This window comes from Bactrocera dorsalis, chromosome 2 (assembly GCF_023373825.1).
Source record: "Bactrocera dorsalis isolate Fly_Bdor chromosome 2, ASM2337382v1, whole genome shotgun sequence".
In the NCBI taxonomy this organism is placed as follows: Eukaryota; Metazoa; Arthropoda; class Insecta; order Diptera; family Tephritidae; genus Bactrocera; species Bactrocera dorsalis.
Genome location: NC_064304.1, coordinates 22,016,101 through 22,034,316, shown reverse-complemented (window position 1 = coordinate 22,034,316; position 18,216 = coordinate 22,016,101). Strand labels below are relative to the sequence as shown.

The 18,216-nt window shown below is 31.4% G+C and overlaps 3 protein-coding genes across 4 annotated transcripts; all 3 read left to right on the top strand.

Moving 5' to 3' along the window:
- Positions 1 to 127: 127 nt before the first annotated feature.
- Positions 128 to 8,891, top strand: LOC105229821 (decapping nuclease DXO homolog). 2 transcript variants are annotated; one of them, XM_049448568.1, is made up of 5 exons: positions 128 to 786; positions 2,303 to 2,450; positions 2,567 to 2,780; positions 2,833 to 3,065; positions 8,824 to 8,891. In XM_049448568.1, exons 1-4 carry the CDS (start codon positions 192 to 194, stop codon positions 3,058 to 3,060), a joined length of 1,185 nt encoding a protein of 394 aa, XP_049304525.1. In that variant the 5' UTR covers positions 128 to 191; the 3' UTR covers positions 3,061 to 3,065; positions 8,824 to 8,891. The 2 variants fall into 2 exon arrangements, with proteins under 2 accessions (XP_049304525.1, XP_011208585.3); XM_011210283.4 differs by lacking the exon at positions 8,824 to 8,891 and having other exon boundaries at positions 2,833 to 3,420.
- On the top strand, positions 6,179 to 8,891 carry LOC125776476 (uncharacterized). Its single transcript, XM_049448569.1, has 4 exons — positions 6,179 to 7,111; positions 8,028 to 8,175; positions 8,268 to 8,481; positions 8,539 to 8,891. Exons 1-4 carry the CDS (start codon positions 6,517 to 6,519, stop codon positions 8,764 to 8,766), a joined length of 1,185 nt encoding a protein of 394 aa, XP_049304526.1. The 5' UTR covers positions 6,179 to 6,516; the 3' UTR covers positions 8,767 to 8,891.
- Positions 8,892 to 15,182: 6,291 nt separating this feature from the next.
- LOC125776477 (decapping nuclease DXO homolog) lies at positions 15,183 to 17,711 on the top strand. The gene is made up of 4 exons (XM_049448570.1): positions 15,183 to 15,845; positions 16,795 to 16,942; positions 17,039 to 17,252; positions 17,305 to 17,711. Exons 1-4 carry the CDS (start codon positions 15,269 to 15,271, stop codon positions 17,530 to 17,532), a joined length of 1,167 nt encoding a protein of 388 aa, XP_049304527.1. The 5' UTR covers positions 15,183 to 15,268; the 3' UTR covers positions 17,533 to 17,711.
- Positions 17,712 to 18,216: the final 505 nt, after the last annotated feature.

Sequence of the window (18,216 nt, the reverse complement as noted above, 5' to 3'; positions counted from 1 at the left end):
ATGATACGCTGTTTTGCATTTTAAGTGACGATATGTACTTATGTATGTATGTATGTATAATACTGATCAAACCAATGACGAATGAATTCAGAAATTTCCCTTGTTCACTTCAGTTGCTGCAGCGATTTCTTAGTTCATAGAACGTAAAGACATTCTCATTAATAGATATTCCAAATTATATTGTTTTTAAAATGGCTACTGCCGCAAATAACAACGGTTATGAACTTCTTATTAATTTACAAGCAAGTGCACTCACTGATGAAATTAGTTCACCACCATTTTATTTGAGAAGACCGAAAATACAGAAGTTATACGCTTATCAACGTTTTGAAGTAAATTCCAATGATGTCCGTTTACCATATTTCATCAAACCACGCTCCTATCCAATAGATTTGAATAAGGGATTTGAGAAATTTATTTTTCGGCAACATGCCGACTTTTCGAAAATGTTGGAGACTACGCAAAAGTTTATAGTGGACTCAGAAGAAAATGTTCTACAACAGTATGGATCAGAGAATCCAGAAACACATCAGTCATTAAAAGCAGAGGACGAAGAATCATATCAACCACGACAAAATTCAAAACGTAAATTAGTTCTTAGTAACCGTGGATGTTTAAGCAACATCATGATTATACCATATCGTTTGGGGGCATCAAAATATAACGATAAAACAATTTTTGCAACGCGTTATTGTGGAGTTCTTCACATCTCTGACTACAGATATGATAATGACACTTCGAGAAACAATACATATCATAGTAAATTTCAACAAACTTGTTTTTCAGGTAAATAAAACTCAATTAAAATGTACCAAATTCTGTCAAGTTTCTTTTTTTAATGTCAGCTGTGCTGCGATGAATAAGTGAACGAGTGTTCTTAACATATTTACATACATGCATATGATCAAGAACATATGACGTGGGAAATCCCCTTTATAAAAGTTCATTTGCTGTCAAAATGTCGCCTTCAAAAATGAACTCTTTTATAGTCGCTACTAACGATACGTTTGTTGCTTCACCGAAATAATATTGTTACGAATTTACTCTTGCTAGTTTACTTTGTTAGGTTCGTATCTCTGGATTGACAAATAAAATCAACACTTTTTAATTTAATTCAACAACTCTTTATTTCACAACTCGTCTACACTATAGCAGTTTACTCTTAGCACTGATTGATTACGTTGGCGCTGCCACGGCTTATATAGCCACGCACTTCTCGCTGATGCCGACGTGTCCTTCTAGAATATCGCGTCTGGAAATTACCAGAACATACGGCTATACGGCGCCAGACGTAAGCAGACAGTCGCGGCGCCAGACTCAGCAATTGTTTACCTAGACAAGCAGACAGTGCGGCGCCAGATGTCTATTGTTTCGACAAGCAGACAGCCGTGGCGCCAGATGTCTACAACAAGACAAATGCTATTCCATATACCTACAGCTATTGTTCATAATCAGGGATGCATATAGCAATACAAATAAAACTTAATACTACTTTTTGTAACAATATATTCAAAAAATAATTGAATCAAATATTTTTAAATTGAAATCCCGAAAATCGTATTAAGCAGTAATTTTTAAATTTTTAGTTGCAAAAACACGATTGAAATAAAAAAATAAATCAATAAATAAACATTTGGAATTAAAATAAAAATTATTGGGTTTAATCCGACCGGATTAAACAAAAATTATACCATTTAGTTAATTTTGCACGATATTCAGTACTTTAGAGCACTGGCCGGCAAAACTTACATATTTTAACGATTTATATTTTATCAATTACCGATTTTGGAATTGAAAATTGAAAATTAAATTTATTAAACTGACTATAATTATAAGTAAAAACTAACTAAACCTTAAAGTTTTACTATTGAACCAAAATTTTAAAACTTTATTGATTTTTTTTTTTAATTTTTCTGTTAATCTAAAATACAAAAATTTAACTTTTAATCGCAAACATCTTGACTTAGAAATTAAATATTTCGTATAATTAAATTTTAATTTCAAAATTGAAATATTAGATTAATAATTGGATTTTAAATTATATATCTTATAAATTAAAGCGGAATATATCAATTTTTTTTTATACCGTAGAGTTTGGATAATTGAAAATCCACTTTCCGGGGTCAACAACAATAATTTGTATAATGATGAACGTTTGTTCATATATAGTTTACTTTATCCAGACAGCAAAGCTGTGGTGGCAGTTTATACATACATATACAGTAAACAATAAACATTAGAATAGCAATTTTTGCAAAATATAACATTTTTTTTTCATTCTTCATTCAATATTTAATTCAAGATGGTCCTGATCTGGATCCCGATACCGATGAACCTGTAAACGAGAATGAGTTCATTCGTGGAATCTTCCATACCGACCTCAAAGAATTCGATCTAATTTACTCTGGAGAACTCTCGGGAATAGTCTCAAATCATAAGATTGACGATATGTAAGATTGTATTCGAAGAGACCGTATTATTCCTAAAACTTTTTTTCTACATATTTACGCATTTACACGTACATATACATACATATATGTATGTATGTTTTATAATACGTTTATAGGCAAAATATGGAAACTATTAACAAACTGCAGTTTATCAGTACAAAACTACTTTGGAATTCAGACCACTCGAATTTTTGGAAGCATCCAAAGTGTTTAAACTGGTGGGCTACATTATATTTGGCAAACACTTCTGATTTATGTGTAGGGTTGAAGGATAGAGATGGGATCATACGTACCCCTCTACAGACGAAGCCAGTGAAAGATCTACCAAAAGTAAGTTATGTTCTTTAATTTGAAAATTTCGATTTTAATTAAATATTTTTAGGATCAAAGTTGGAAACCGCGTATTTGCATTAGATTCCTGCTGACCATGCTAGAATTGATTGAAAAAACCATGTCTTCCGTTAATTGTCCATACACTGTTTATGAATTTGTACATGACTCATTCGCAAAATGTATTAAATTGAAAAAGCACATTGGTAAAACGGAATATTCTTTCTTAAGCGAAGAGTACATAGAACGTTGCAGAAAACAAACATCTATGTCATGTTAATCAACCAAAAGTGTCTGTACATGTTACGTTATGTTAATAGTGACATCAAATGTTAACTAAATTTAAGAAAAATGTACTTGTATTATATTTGTACTGCATAAATTGGAATAAAAGTTGCAAAATAACGGTACACAATGTTCTGATTATCACGTTGTCTTCATTGGCAACATGTAAAATTGGGTGTGGTAACACTGAAAAACGGCTAACATTCTTTTTTTACATCTCACTGACTAGGGAAGTCGTGGGAAACCATAGAAACGGTGGAAACATTCATTATGTTAACTATTTAACGGATCTTTACAAAAAATTTTGCTAAAAAACTGCTAAAATACCATTATAGATACAAGTATATGCTGACATATAAAAATTGAGTTTTTAATTTTGATTTTGGGATAAGAATAAGATTTGTATAGTGGGCTTAAAAATAAAATAATAATAATTCTAATAAAGGGTGATTTTTTAAGAGCTTGATAACTTTTTAAAAAAAAAAAACGCATAAAATTTGCAAAATCTCATCGGTTCTTTATTTGAAACGTTAGATTGGTTCATGACATTTACTTTTTGAAGATAATTTCATTTAAATGTTGACCGCGGCTGCGTCTTAGGTGGTCCATTCGGAAAGTCCAATTTTGGGCAACTTTTTCGAGCATTTCGGCCGGAATAGCCCGAATTTCTTCGGAAATGTTGTCTTCCAAAGCTGGAATAGTTGCTGGCTTATTTCTGTAGACTTTAGACTTGACGTAGCCCCACAAAAAATAGTCTAAAGGCGTTAAATCGCATGATCTTGGTGGCCAACTTACGGGTCCATTTCTTGAGATGAATTGTTGTCCGAAGTTTTCCCTCAAAATGGCCATAGAATCGCGAGCTGTGTGGCATGTAGCGCCATCTTGTTGAAACCACATGTCAACCAAGTTCAGTTCTTCCATTTTTGGCAACAAAAAGTTTGTTAGCATCGAACGATAGCGATCGCCATTCACCGTAACGTTGCGTCCAACAGCATCTTTGAAAAAATACGGTCCAATGATTCCACCAGCGTACAAACCACACCAAACAGTGCATTTTTCGGGATGCATGGGCAGTTCTTGAACGGCTTCTGGTTGCTCTTCACCCCAAATGCGGCAATTTTGCTTATTTACGTAGCCATTCAACCAGAAATGAGCCTCATCGCTGAACAAAATTTGTCGATAAAACACATTTCGAACCGAACACTGATTTTGGTAATAAAATTCAATGATTTGCAAGCGTTGCTCGTTAGTAAGTCTATTCATGATGAAATGTCAAAGCATACTGAGCATCTTTCTCTTTGACACCATGTCTGAAATCCCACGTGATCTGTCAAATACTAATGCATGAAAATCCTAACCTCAAAAAAATCACCCGTTAGCTTGCTCATATGATTTCATACGAGTAAAATTAGTTGACATCATTTGGCAACAGAATATGCACTTATAGTTACTACATATGTACATATACTTTAGTTATAAGTCGCCTGAATATAGTGAAACTCTGCAGAAGCTTTAGACGTGCCAGAACAATGCATTCGGTACGATTACAGGATGCCGCCTGAAGTCTCATGTCAAACATCTACTTAGTTAAGCCTACATGCTTCCAATTAAGGAATACATTAAACTCCTTACCAAGCATATTCTGACATTCTGTGTAAAGAGTTGATAAATTAATTATTATTTTTATTATATTTAGATGATCCCAATCGGGAACCTGAAACGAATAAACCGATTGATGACAATAACCTTATTTTTTGTATCATTAAAACATCAGTGAAAGAGTTCGATCTAATATACTCCGCAGAGATCGCAGGTATTGTGTCTGATCGGAAGATCAAAAACACGTAAGTACCATTTCAATATTCTTTTAAATTTTAAATTTAAACTGATGGATATTTGTATTTGTACTTCGGCTACACAATCAAACGAATTTTTTTTTTTATCAATTTTTAATTATGATTTTGGTATAAATATATAAAATCAAATAAAATGCTTTATCACCGAAAATCAACTTTTTGACATTTTTTTATTTAATAATAAAGATGAAAAGCACATGTATTTTCTACTAAGAAAATAGAACTTTTATAATCCTACATTTGTCGTTAATGCTGTATTCAAATCTTTTTAGTCATAATATGGAAGAAATGAATAAACTTCGATTCATATTGACGAAGCAATTGAATACAAATGGAATTATGGGAGATTATTTAAATCATCGAAAGTGCGGCGAGTGAAAGCGACGTTTGCGTAGGCCTGAGGGATCAAAACGGTATTGTGCGCACTCCAGTACAAATCAAGCGAGCTGAGGATATAGCAAAAGTAAAAAATATAAAATGCAATATTCTCACTTTTCAAATTGTCTAGCATTTATTGCTTACATTTTAGAATTGCAAGTGGAAACCGCACGTCTGTATACGTTTTCTACACTCCGTACTAAAGTTGGTGGAAAAAACAATGACGCAGGTAGATTGCAATGGTGCAATCCCAGTACTCAGCAATTCGGTTGCGGCTGGCAGAAAAGTAGCCTACAGCCAAAGTCTATTCGGCTCTGAAGAATATTTATTAAAATGTGCACAGCTTACGCAGTTATTTGTTAAAAAATTAATGATATCTAAGACGATTCGATTTTTTTTTTCAAAAAATCCGTTAAAATTTCCGCTGTTAAAGAACGACTCCGGGAAGGTCTAACGCCTTTATTATTAGATATGGTATTTTAAAACACCAAAACGTCCGAGCAACCCTCAGGTGAAGTGTATTGGCGGGTGCTTTTCCACAATTAGTGAAATGATTCAGCTGAACCAAGAGTTATTTAGGGATCAAAAGGAATTAAATTATATATTCCATTGGAAAATGAATTAAGATTCATTGGTTTTTTTTTTTATAGAGTTTGGGCTAGCCAGGCTATCAATACCTATGCGTCTGCCAATGAAATATAATAATCTTTTAATTTTGATGTAAATTTTATGGCAAAATTTTTAGTACTAGTATATGGGAGCTAGGCCAGATAGACATCTAGAAGCACAGGGAAACGAAAACGGAATGGAATCTTTTACTATTCCAGAAGAAAAATTTGTTGAAGCGGACTACAAAGCTGCATTAAAATCAAGCAGTATTATTAGCTACAAGAAGGTTTGTGTAAAATCCAATGCAATAACGAAGGCGCAGAGTGATTTGTTACTGCATTCGGAGACCCTAGTTAGAGCGAAACATTTTAAATGTTTTGATTCAACCGATAAGAGTTTCGCTCAAAAAATTAAATTAATTTTTTGGTTACACTGAAACCATGAATCACATTTTAGCTCTAATATCCATTCCATTTTACTGATTAATCCAATGGCGAAAGCATTCGGAAATTCCGTTGTTCAATTCAGTTGTTTCAGCGATTTCTAAGTGCATAGAACATAAAAGTTTTCTTATTATAATAGATATTCCGAATTATATTAAATATAAAATGGATACTGCCTCAAATAACAACGGTTATGAAATTCTTATTGAATTACAAGCAAGTGCACTCACTGACGAAATTAGTTCACCACCATTTAATTTGAGTCAACCAAAAATACTGAAGTTATACGCTTACAAAGGTTTTGAAGCAAATTCGAGTGATGTGCGTTTACCATATTTCATCGAACCACGCTCCTATCCAATAGATTTGAATAAGGGATTGGAAGAATTTATTTATCGGCAACAATGGGAGTTTTCGAAAATGTTGGAGACTACCCTAAAATATATATTGGACTCAGAAGAAAATGTTCTACAACCGTATGGATCAGAAAACCCAGACACACATCAGTCATTAAAAAACGAGAACGACGAATCATATCAACCACCACAAAATTCAAAACGGAAATTAGTTCTTAGTAACCGTGGATGTTTAAGCTACATCATGATTATACCATATCGTTTGTTGCCATCGAAATATAACGACAAAACAATTTTTGCAACGCATTATTGTGGAGTTCTTCACATCTCTGACTACAGACAAGATGATAACACAACGAAAGCCAACGTATTTCATAATAAATTTCAACAAACTTGTTTCTCAGGTAAGTAAAATTCAATTAAAATGTACTAAAATCTGTTGACCATATTTGCCAACTTTGATTTTTAATTTTTTATAAAAATGCCATCTATTTTATAATGAATAAGTTAGCAAATGTTCTTAACATATTTACACACATGCATACGATTAAGAACATAAGAATGACGTGGGAAATCCCCTTTATAAAAGTTCATTCGCTGTCAAAATGTCGCCTTCAAAAATGAATTCATTTATAGTCGCTACTAACGATACGTTTGTTGCTTCATTTTGGGGTCGTGATCACGACATAAATAATACTTTTGAAAACTTAATGAATTAAAATTATTTATTTTTAAATACCGAAAAATTTATTTTGAAATTCAATTCTTAATTTAATTTAATTTAAAATTTTTATTTTGGAATCCCGAAAATCTTATATAAAAATAATTTTAAAATTTTTTGCCGGAAATACCAGACTGAAAAAATCAAAAGAAGTAAATAAAACACGGAATTTAAATAAATAAAATGTGTTTGAACCGGCCAGATAAAAAAAAATATAAAAAATTTCATTTTAATATGCACGATCTTCAATACTTTAGAGCGCTGGTCGGCAAAACTTACACATTTTAACGATTTATATTTTATAAATTTTTGATTTTGGTTTTGGATTTTAAAAATTAATTTTAAAAATTTTACTATTAAACTAAAATATAAAAATTTAATATTTAATCGCAAACATCTTGAATTATAAATTGAATTTTTATTAGATTAAAATAATTATATTTTTAATCACAAAAACGGAATTAATCCAATGACTATTGGAGCCTTGAAGTCCATCCACTTTTAAAAGCAATGGTGGCAGTTAAAAGAAGTTTATATACATAAACAATAGAATAGTAATTATTGCAATGTATAATAATTCATTCAATATTTAATTCAAGATGATCCTGATCTGGATCCCAATACCGATGTACCCGTAAATGAGGATGAATTTATTCGTGGAGTCTTCCAGACCACCCTCAAAGAATTCGATCTAATTTACTCTGGAGAACTCTCGGGAATAGTCTCAAATCATAAGATTGACGATATGTAAGATTGTATTCGAAGAGAACGTATTATTCCTTAAACTTTTTTTGTATTAACGCATTTACACGTACATATGTTATATAAATCATTTATAGGCAAAATATGGAAAATATTAACGAATTGCAATTTATCAGTACAAGACTACTTTGGAATTCAGACCGCTCGAATTTTTGGAAGAATCCAAAATGTGTGAACTGGTGGGCTACATTATATTTGGCAAAAACTTCAGATTTATGTGTAGGATTTAAGGATAAAGATGGGGTCATACGTACCCCTCTACAGAGGAAGCCAGTGAAAGATCTACCAAAAGTGAGTTACAATATATTCTTTAATTTGAAAATTTCGATTTTAATTAAATATTTTTAGGATCAAAGTTGGAAACCGCAAATTTGCACTAAATTCCTGCTGACCATGCTAGAATTGATTGAAAAAACCATGTCTTCCGTTAATTGTCCATACACTGTTTATGAATTTGTATATGACTCATTCGCAAAGTGTATTAAATTGAAAAAGCACATTGGTAAAACGGAATATTCTTTCTTAAGCGAAGAGTACATAGAACGTTGCAGAAAACAAACATCTATGTCATGTTAAGCAACCAAAAGTGCCTGTACATGTTATGTTATATTAATAGTGACATCAAATGTTAACTAAATGAAAGAAAAATGTACTTGTATTATATTTGTACTGCATAAATTTCAATAAAAGTTGCAAAATAACGGTAAACAATGTTCTGATTATCACGTTGTCTTCGTTGGCAACATGTACAATTGGGTGTGGCAACACTGAAAATCTGCTTACTTGCGAAAATTATCAAAATATTTAAGTTTTCGAAGGGGTACTGTTTTGGGCGAGCGTGTTTCACCTCGGTTAACATCAGGCCAGTCAAATAACAGATTTGAGAAATTTTAGGGTTAATGAGAAAAATATGTTAATATACATATGTATAAATAAAATAGAGCCAATGTAGGTTAAAGCTAATATACTTATTTATATACGTATATATTTCTTGTGTGAGTGTGTATGTCACTGAACTTCCCCTAAACGGCTGGACCGATTTTGATGAAATTTTTTGCGTGTGTTCAAGAGGATTCGAGGTTCACAATTTGCTACACTGGAAAATCTTTTTTTTTAACTAATTTTTCATTTTGGAATGTTTACATTGGATCCGGTAGACTGCGCTATCAACACAGTATCCAATATTCAATATTATTATAATTTAGTTTCAGTCTGCTAGTATTCAATTGTCTCTTTTTTCGCAAATATAGAAAAACACCATAAGTTGTTTAATATTGCATAGTTGAAAAAGCCTTTTCGTATTTCTATACAAACATCAACTTATTTTTTTATATTTATACTAATAAATAAATAAACAAATATGTATTATTTTGGTCGGCTACTATTTGTCATTTTTCCGCTAGAGACATTAATCCATCAGTGTAAATCGAAATTTCCAGAACGGAAGCGAGCGAACCATTGTTGTGCTACAGGAACTGATACAGCATCGTCTCCGTAAACTTGAAAATTTCATTGCTGACTTGCGTAGCATACTTCCCTTTTTCATACAAAAATTTCAAAATATAGCGAATTTCTTCATTATTTTCATTCATTTTTGAACAGCCGTAATTTTTTTTTTCCATTTTCCCGAATTTAACTTTGGCTAAATGAAGCTTAAAATCTCATCTTTCCAACACTGTATGGTATGACTTAATGTGATTGGTAGCATCTATTGACTAAATACGAAAAGACTTTTTTAACCCAATATATTCAATAAATAATGTACTGGGCATACTTAAATGGACTAAAAAGAGTATACTAAAGTATTTTCTTATGCATAAACATGGACCTTAATAGTTAAAAATGTAAAGAAATTTTGATGCCATAAGTTAAATATGTTCAATTGTATTCAATTTAAATTCTAAGCGAAGACGTTTTCGATGTGTCTTTTGCTTTGTTAAAATTTCAAAAATATTCTACAAAAACCATAAATATTTTTTTTGATTAATTTTTTTTTGCTTTTTAATAATAAATATCCTATGTCCTATAATTACCGGTATAGGTCCAAGGGATTGTATTCGAGGTTTAATATTGAAAAAGATTTAAACAAATATTTGTTAATGAAATTTTTTCCAAAATTTTTTAAATTTTTTTTTTGAATTCTGAAAATCTGCTTATGTTTAGAAAAATATTTATTTTTACTTATAAATCGTTTTACTTGGCCCCAATGCCGTTTCGAAGATGCTGCAGTAGCAATTGCGTTTACAGGCAGAAAACTCCTTTCAAATTTCCAAAAGAGGAAGATGTTCGGCAAAGTTAGTTAAGGGCTTGGAACTTAGTCGTGTGGCCTTCCGATGCTCTTTTTTTCTTTGTCAGAACCATCTCAGTACGTCACCAAATTAAAACTTTTGCCTGGGGCTTTCCCAGTTTAAGATTAAGGTCAGTACTAAGTCGTAGTTCATCTAGTGCTGACTCGATTTAGATTTCCCCTCCCGTCACTAACACTAATGACCGTCCTAAGGTAGCTGTAGGAAGTAAAGAAGAAGAGAATGACATAAATTTGAGGAAATTCGAAAGATATTCAATTATAGAGGAAAATATATTAGGATTAGAACGCTAAAATAACGACGGACGTAGGCTGTGCATTGGACAGTCGCGAACGATTTGCTCGATCGGCAAAGTAATGCACTTAAATTAAAAAGAAATATTGAAGAATTAGAGAGGGTTATTAAAGATTTAGAAAAAAACTATCAAGACCTTAAGAAATGTGCAATAGTTGAGGATGTAAATTCATGCCCTGATGCTGTAACATTCGCTGGATGATCGTCACGAAGCGTACTCTTTTCAGCGACAATGAAGGGCGTTGACACAGAACATTAATTGAATTACCTTTAAATCATATGATATTATGCTTGACAATTTAGGTTTCGCTTTGCCAAACAAGAACTCTCTTTTTCGATGGCGCCCAATAGGTATGTTGTCCTTGGTTTCGTTGTCAATGTAATGGGAAACTTAGAAAAAATTTCAATAAAATAATGTCACCTTTAGAACGAAATTGCGTCCTATTGTTTGATGAAATCTCATTTGAGTCCGGCACAACTTATAATAGAGTTAGGGATGTTATTGTTGGTTTTCTGGATTATTGTGAAATGAATTTAGGTAGTATTGTTTTTTTTTTATGATAAAAGGGTTAAGTTCAAATTGAAAATATGTGTTTTCATATTATATAATATATTTCAAAAAATGGGCTTTCTACATTCAAACTGGAAGAAATTTTGAATAAGAACGCGATGCCCTAAAGGCAATTGTCTAAACGTGAAAGCTTTAGTCTGTGATCAAGGGTCCTCAAATACTACACTTCTAAATTCTTTAAGAATTACTGAAGAAATCCCCTTTTATTTGCACGAAGGTTCAAAGATATATTGCTTATATGACTATTGCCATATTTTTAAGTCCATCTGTAATAAATGTATGAAATAAGATATTTTAACTTCTCAAGGAACAGCCAGTTTCAAATTTATAAAAAAAAATATAAAACCAAAACTTACAGAAGCCTACGTTTCTTCCAGTGTTTTTGAAAAAAATGTCTGGGAAACGTGCAATCCAAGGACTAAGCCATTCGGTTGCGCAGAAAGAGAAGTGGTCTACTGCCAAAGTCTATTCGGCTCCGAAGAATATTTATTAAAATGAGCACAGCCTACACAGTTATTAATTTAATGATATCTAAGACGATTTGATTATGTTTCGGAAAATCCGTGAAAATTTCCGGGAAGGTCTAACGCCTCTATAATTATATAAACTATTTTAAATCACCAAAACGTCTGAGCAACGCTCAGGTGAAGTTTATTGATGGGTTCTGTTCCACAGAAAGCCAGAATCTCAGCAACTCGACCTGCAGTCTCTTATGTTACCATTGTAGAAACATACAAGTAACAAAAGAATCATTTGGTCGTCAACAGCTGAGATCACCTGATCGAAATAGTTGATTTTTCGGCACAGAGATTTAAATCAAAGGACTTAAAAATAGTAAAGAGGTTGCAGTATAGGCGCGGTAGCAATATTTTTTGGGTTTTAGGTTCCACACATATAAAATATACAATACTAAACAAAACTCTTTGTAATAATTTAAACAAAAATAGATAGATTCTTCAAATATTTTTAATAAAATAGAAAATATTTACCAATATTTTGATACAATAAATAAAATTTTAATCAAAACTAGGTAAATTTAATCTTTATGAATTTTAATAATCGAAATATATTTGAAAATTTAACAAAAACGTACTCAAGATAATAAATTGGATAGCATAACACGGCAAAACACACTAGTGCCTTTTCTAAGGCATTTGGCCGTTTTGGTAGTAGAATATTTAGGAAACCCTAACGAACTGCCTGGGCTTTTGCCCTGAGTATTCCCTTATTCTATTGCATTCTTAATGTGCGAAAAATTTTAAATATTTTGATTCAAGCGATAAGAGTTTCGCTCATAAAATTAAATTAATTTTTTGGCTACACTGAAACCATGAATCACACATTTAAAGCTCTAATATCCATTCCATTTAAGGTACATACCTTATACATACATATGTACAGTGTACGACAAAACTAAAGCACGGATTCTACCTTATCGGTATTTAACTCAATAAAATCATAAAGTAGGCATTGAATGATGTTTTATTGAGTTGTATTATTAGTTCATGTATTCTTCTTTTAAAATTAGTAAAAATTAAACATATCTGTGGACATTTGACAAAACAACTTCTCTCGAAATAAGACAATTTTCCAGGATTTTTATCATATGTATGAATTTTCAAGGCGCGTTTTTCTGTCTTATCGCCATTGTCCTAGGACCGTTAGTTCAAAAATTATGGAGTCATCAAAACAACTTTTTCTTTCGTAATTTTTCAAATTTTTGGAGTAACAAAAGAGCTTGTCTCGAATAAGTTGGAATTTCAAACGTAAAATCATAACGTACATTTATCAAAAAAGCTTGTCTCTATATATCGTCTGAGTAAAATCAGAAATTGGCGTTTGACAAAATACCTTCTTTCGATTGAAGTTCTTTTGTCAAATGCATATCTAAAAAAAAAATGCTTTTCAAGTCAAGATAAGATAAAAAAAAGGATTTTTTTTTGCACAAATCAAATTTGACAAAACAGCTTGTATGAGGTAAGTTGATTTTCAGTAAGAAAAAGCATTTGACAATAAGTCTTATTTATTTGATTTATATTTATATTTATTTATTTCTAGAAAGGTAAAATATTTAATTTAAATCAATTGATTGGAAAACGCGTCTTTATTGATCTACATCCAGTTTAAATTGACTTCGTCCTTTAATAGTAAGAGGTATATCTACTGCAAAGCTTTAAACATGTTTTTTCGCTCTCCTGTAAAATTTGCTTTTTTGAAAGAGGTTGTTTTGTCAAATGTCCACAGATATTAATTTATTAACAAAAAATATAAAATTCCATATATGAAAAATTCCAAAAATCTGGTGCGACAAAACTAAAGCACGAAATGAGTTTATGATTGGAAAATTTTTATCTTTCTATTTTTGGTTTTGTAACAGTTATTTTTCAATATAGCTGCACATCGGCGAGGAATGGACGTAATTAATTTATTTGATGTGGCACATGAAATGCTTTTCCATGCTTCCTTTATTTATATGAATAAGGCGTCCTTGTTTTTACAATTCTTACGTCTGATTTTTCGATCTACAATTTCCCATTGGTTCTCTATGGGATTGAGATCTGGTGATTATGCGGGTCACTTCGAAACCTCAATCATGTTATCAATAAACCACTGTTTTACATAAAAAGCAGTGCGTTTCTGTTCGTTGTCTTGTTGATCACTCCATTTGAAAGGCATTTATTTTGCAGCATGCAGCAGTATAATATTCTAAAAAATATTTTTATGCTTAAATTTGTCTATTATACTAATTATATGATGAATTGGCCCTATTCCATTCCCTGAAAAACAACCCCACACTAGTACATTGTCTCCACCGTGTTTCACTGTGCCTTTTGTATAACGTGAATTTAGGCGTTATTCCTTCAGTTTGCCTATCAGCTTCAGCCCAACCGAATCTTTCATAATAAACTTCGATTCGACAGAAAAAAGTACAGTTTGCCATTTGGTAATCGTCCAATTTACGACCTTCCTCACAAATTCCAGTCGCACCAATCTGTTCTTTAAAGAAGTATACGGCGTTTTTGCACTAACTTGCTACAGGCAACATGAAAATCCCCCATGGACAGCTCGACGTTGTATGGATCTGTATAATATGTTTAACCGTAATTGTCTTACAATAGATGTTGCCGATATATCGTGGTAATTTTTTATTGCTCGAGTGACTGCCTTATCCTCTCTTTCGGTTGTTTTTCGCGGCCTTCCACCTCTATGCACTGTAACTGAAGAGCCTGATTTGCGAAATCGGCTTAATGTTCGGGAAACAATAGGATGATTTATTCCAAACTGTTTTGCTATAGTCATAGCCGATTCTCTTTTCTTAAAATCACTAACAATTTTTTCTCTAAAATTAACAGAATAGTAATTTCGAGCCATTGATATGTTTTTCACTTTAACATACAACCAACCGTTTGAATAACGATCTGCAACTGAATATGCACTAATATTTTTCTATTTAGCTAATAACTACACATATACAATATTTTCTGATCATTACAAACCGTTAGACAAACAATTAATGTGAATTCTTAGTTATGTGCTTTAGTTTTGTCGCACCAGATTTTTGGAGATTTTCATATATAGAATTTTAGATATTTTTTGAATAAGTTAATTTGTTTAATTTTTACTAATTTTAAAAGAAGAATACATGAACTAATAATACAACTCAATAAAACATCATTCAATGCCTACTTTATGATTTTATTGAGTTAAATACCGATAAGGTAGAATTCGTGCTTTAGTTTTGTCGCACACTGTATGTATGTACATATGTATGATCGTATAATACTGATTAATCCAATGGCGAAAGCATTCGGACATTCCTTTGTTCAATTCAGTTGTTTCAGCGATTTCTAAGTGCATAGAACATAAAAGTTTTCTTTTTAATAGATATTCCTTGATTATTTATAAAATGGCTACTGCTGCAAAAAACGAGGGTTATGAAGTTCTTATTGGATTGCAAGCAAGTGTATTCAATGATGAAATTAGTTCAACACCATTTAATTTGAGTCAACCAAAAATACTGAAGTTATACGCTTACAAAGGTTTTGAAGCAAATTCGAGTGATGTGCGTTTACCATATTTCGTCGAACCACGCTCGTTGCCAATAGATTTGAATAAGGGATTGGAGGAATTTATTTATCGGCAACAATGGGAGTTTTCGAAAATGTTGGAGACTACCCTAAAATATATATTGGACTCAGAAGAAAATGTTCTACAACCGTATGGATCAGAAAACCCAGCTACACATCAGTCATTAAAACGACAATCACGACAAAATTCAAAACGTAAATTAGTTCTTACTAACCGTGGATGTTTAAGCAACATCATGATTATACCATATCGTTTGGTGCCATCGAAATATAACGACAAAACAATTTTTGCAACGCATTATTGTGGAGTTCTTCACATCTCTGACTACAGATATGATGATAACACAACAAAAGCCAATGCATTTCATAATAAATTTCAACAAACTTGTTTCTCAGGTAAGTAAAACTCAATTAAAATGTACTAAAATCTGTTGACCATATTTGCCAAGACTGATTTTTAATTTTTAATAAAAATGCCATCTATTTTATAATGAATAAGTTAGCAAATGTTCTTAACATATTTACACACATGCATACGATTAAGAACATAAGAATGACGTGGGAAATCCCCTTTATAAAAGTTCATTAGAGGGAAATACATTTTAACAATTCATTCGCTGTCAAAATGTCGCCTTCAAAAATGAACTCTTTTATAGTCGCTACTAACGATACGTTTGTTGCTTGGTTTTGGTGTCGTGATCACCGAAATAATACATTCGAAAAATTAATAAATAAAAATTATTTATTTTGAAATACCGAAAAATTTATTTTGAAATTCAGTTCATAATTTAATTTAATTTAAAATTTTTATTTTGGAATCCCGAAAATCTTATATAAAAATAATTTTAAAATTTTTTGTCGGAAATACCAGACTGAAAAAAATAAAAAGAAGTAAATAAAACACGTAATTTAAATAAATAAAATGTGTTTGAACCGGCCAGATTAAAAAAAGAAAATAAAAAATTAAAACTGTTCATTTTAATATGCACGTCTTCAATACTTTAGAGCACAGCTTGGCCAAAACTTACACAGTTTAACGATTTATATTTTATGCAATGATTTTGGTTTTGGACTTTAAAAATTAAATTTAAAAATTTTACTATTAAACTAAAATATAAAAATTTAATATTTAATCGCAAACATCTTGAATTATAAATTAAATTTTTATTAGATTAAAATAATTATATTTTTAATCACAAAAACGGAATTAATCCAATGACTATTGGAGCCTTGAAGTCCATCCACTTTTAAAAGCAATGGTGGCAGTTAAAAGAAGTTTATATACATAAACAATAGAATAGTAATTATTGCAATGTATAATAATTCATTCAATATTTAATTCAAGATGATCCTGATCTGGATCCCAATACCGATGTACCCGTAAATGAGGATGAATTTATTCGTGGAGTCTTCCAGACCACCCTCAAAGAATTCGATCTAATTTACTCTGGAGAACTCTCGGGAATAGTCTCAAATCATAGGATTGACGATATGTAAGACTGTATTCGAAGAGAACGTATTATTCCTAAAACCTTTTTTTCTATATATTTACTCATTTACACGTACATATGTATATAAATCATTTATAGGCAAAATATGGAAAATATTAACGAATTGCAGTTTATCAGTACAAGACTACTTTTGAATTCAGACCACTCGAATATTTGGAAGAATCCAAAATGTTTGAACTGGTGGGCTACATTATATTTGGGAAAAACTTCAGATTTATGTGTAGGATTGAAGGATAGGGATGGAGTCATACGTACCCCTCTGCAGAGGAAGCCAGTGAAAGATCTACCAAAAGTGAGTTATATTCTTTAATTTACAAATTTCGATTTTAATTAAATATTTTTAGGATCAATATTGGAAACCGCAAATTTGCACTAAATTCCTGCTGACCATGCTAGATTTGATTGAAAAAACCATGTCTTCCGTTAATTGTCCATACACTGTTTATGAATTTGTATATGACTCATTCGCAAAGTGTATTAAATTGAAAAAGCACCTTGGTAAAACGGAATATTCTTTCCTAAGCGAAGAGTACATAGAACGTTGCAGAAAACAAACATCTATGTCATGTTAATCAACCTAAAAGTGCCTGTACATGTTATGTTATGTTAATAGTGACATCAAATGTTAACAAAATTAAAGGAAAATGTACTTGTATTATATTTGTACTGCATAAATTTGAATAAAAGTTGCAAAATATTGGTAAACAATGTTCTGATAATCACGTTGTCTTCATTGGCAACTATCAAAATATTTAAGTTTTTGAAGGGGTACTGTTTTGGGCGAGCGTGTTTCACCTCGGTTAACATCAGGGACAGACAAATAATAGAATTGAGGATTTTAATTATAATTTTTCATTTTGGAATGTTTTACATTAGATCCGGTAGACTGCGCTACCATCACAGTATCAAATGTTCAATATTGTTATAATTTAATTTCAGTCTGCTAGTATATGTATGTATTTATATACGGGTGTTTTCTGGTTGGTAGAAAAGCTTTTGCATATTTTTTTTTCTAAGTCTAATATTGTAAATATACAATAATTGCGCCAAAAATTAATGTTGAAGAAGAAATCGTCAACGGACCTTTAGTTCTGAAAGAATTTCGTTGCCAAAAACTTAGTTCAATCGAAAGTTCGTTTTTCACGCTTTTTAAAGTAATTTTATTTAAAATATAAAAAAGTGTCACGTTGATGAGTGTAAGAGAGCATCTTGCTAGAAATTTTTCTCATTCTCGAAAAGAGTGGAGGAGTTCCAAA